Below are 1748 nucleotides of genomic sequence, written 5' to 3' on the forward strand. Positions count from 1 at the left end.
TTTTGTTTCATTCGTTGGTTAATATACGAAAAACGAGAAAAAGAACGAGTAGAAATGAATGTTCGAAATGGTATAAAGAAATATTAAAGTTCAATGTGGAGATGACCTTTGGTTGGAAACGTTCTTCGAGAATTCTCTTTGTTCATAAACAAAGTGATGGATATAAAAGTAAATGATTTGTGTCAGTTATAAGTATTTTAGTATTTCTTTATACCATTTAATTCAATTTTTGCTTTCAAAAATACCCTATGTTGCATTATACGTTAACCGTTTGTGTCATAAGTGTCAACCAGTTTCTAAAAAGAATAAATAACTTTATCTGATTGGTATTCTTTTATCAGATGTAGCAGTAATCATTAGCTTTCCGCTTAATATTATTTTTCAAACAATTTCAACATTACTCATTGTAAAACGAAGCATAATATTACTTTTCCTTCTTTTAACAATTCATGTCCGCTAATTAATTGCTTAAAATTACAAGGATGTTGACAGAAATATATCGATTTGCTCTCCTTTACTGGTAGCATTTGATGATCCTGAATTTATTGCAAATAATGGTTTTGTAAAATGCTAAAAGACTTTTGCGTAATTTCTAAAAAATTTTAAAAGTTCTGAATTTTCCTCACACTATATCAAAGTTTTCGGATGAATGGCGATGAAATTTTGTAGAATTTTATAAAAACGAAATACATAAACTTATCAAATATTTACGAAAACAATAAATTTTATTGCGAAATGCTAACCTAAATATTTTTCCTTAACTGGAAAAGCTTTATTTTGATTTCCTGAAGTGCATTATTCACCGATCACAAATATTGTCCATCATGAACAATATTAATAAACTGGTCAATTTTAAAAGTTAGAACTATGAAGTTTGAAGAATGAAATAACAGATAAAATAAATATTTGTAGATGAAAAACATTGCAATAAATTAAGAATGGTAAAACTGATGATTTTTGCGATAACTGGGAATTTTAGGTGATAATCAAATCAATAAATTATTGAATGATAAAGCTTTGATAAATAATAGTGTTGTTTAAATAAATGCAAACAAAATCAATGGTATGAAACTTTTAATAAATATACCTTTGTAATTGAAATAACGATAGCATATATTTGTTGAAAAAAGTGCATGATAAAATCAACCGAACGAACGGTAATCACATATAGCGTATCACTTTTATCACAATTATACGCATTTAACGTTATTATCATATCATCTACTTGATTATTAATATCCATACATATATCATTAAGTTTGTCAACTCTTTCTTTTAAATCCATTAACATCTATAATTGACCAATTCATTTGGCAATGTGTATAAATTACTTCTCATACTTACTTTACTGCCAACAAAGCATAAAGTTCCAAAAGTTCTATAAAATTCTCTGCGTACTTTACTAGTAATTATTGCAATTAATATATTAGTTATTTCGGTTACTGCCTATTTCTGCTCTTTTTTTGCACTCAAATGTCGAGTATAAAATATGCATCTGATACTCATCGATTAGGAATATGAAGTTGTTGTTTTCAGACCTCTATTATTACTTATTTACTACTTTCAATTATATTGGATTTGTTACTCACAAGATCAACATTTTAAATCCTGTAAGATTTCAACAAAAAGAATCCATGGAATGGAATTTCAACGAAAGGAAAGGATTTCAACAAAATTAACTAACCAGCTTGTATAACAGTTCCTCTCATTTCTACAATTATCTTTTCCCTTATTGTAATTATTAATTC

The 1748-nt window shown here is 26.9% G+C and overlaps 1 protein-coding gene across 1 annotated transcript; it reads right to left on the reverse strand.

Annotated features, from left to right (window-relative positions):
• Positions 1-1087: 1087 nt before the first annotated feature.
• Positions 1088-1291, reverse strand: LOAG_15265 (hypothetical protein; the record flags this gene model as incomplete). Its single annotated transcript, XM_003150756.1, has 1 exon — positions 1088-1291. A coding segment is annotated over one exon (204 nt), but the record flags the coding sequence as incomplete, so codon positions are not given.
• Between the last annotated feature and the right edge of the window lie 457 nt (positions 1292-1748).

The sequence above is a fragment of the Loa loa genome (genome assembly GCF_000183805.2).
Source record: "Loa loa unplaced genomic scaffold supercont3.1722, whole genome shotgun sequence".
Lineage (NCBI taxonomy): Eukaryota > Metazoa > Nematoda > Chromadorea > Rhabditida > Onchocercidae > Loa > Loa loa.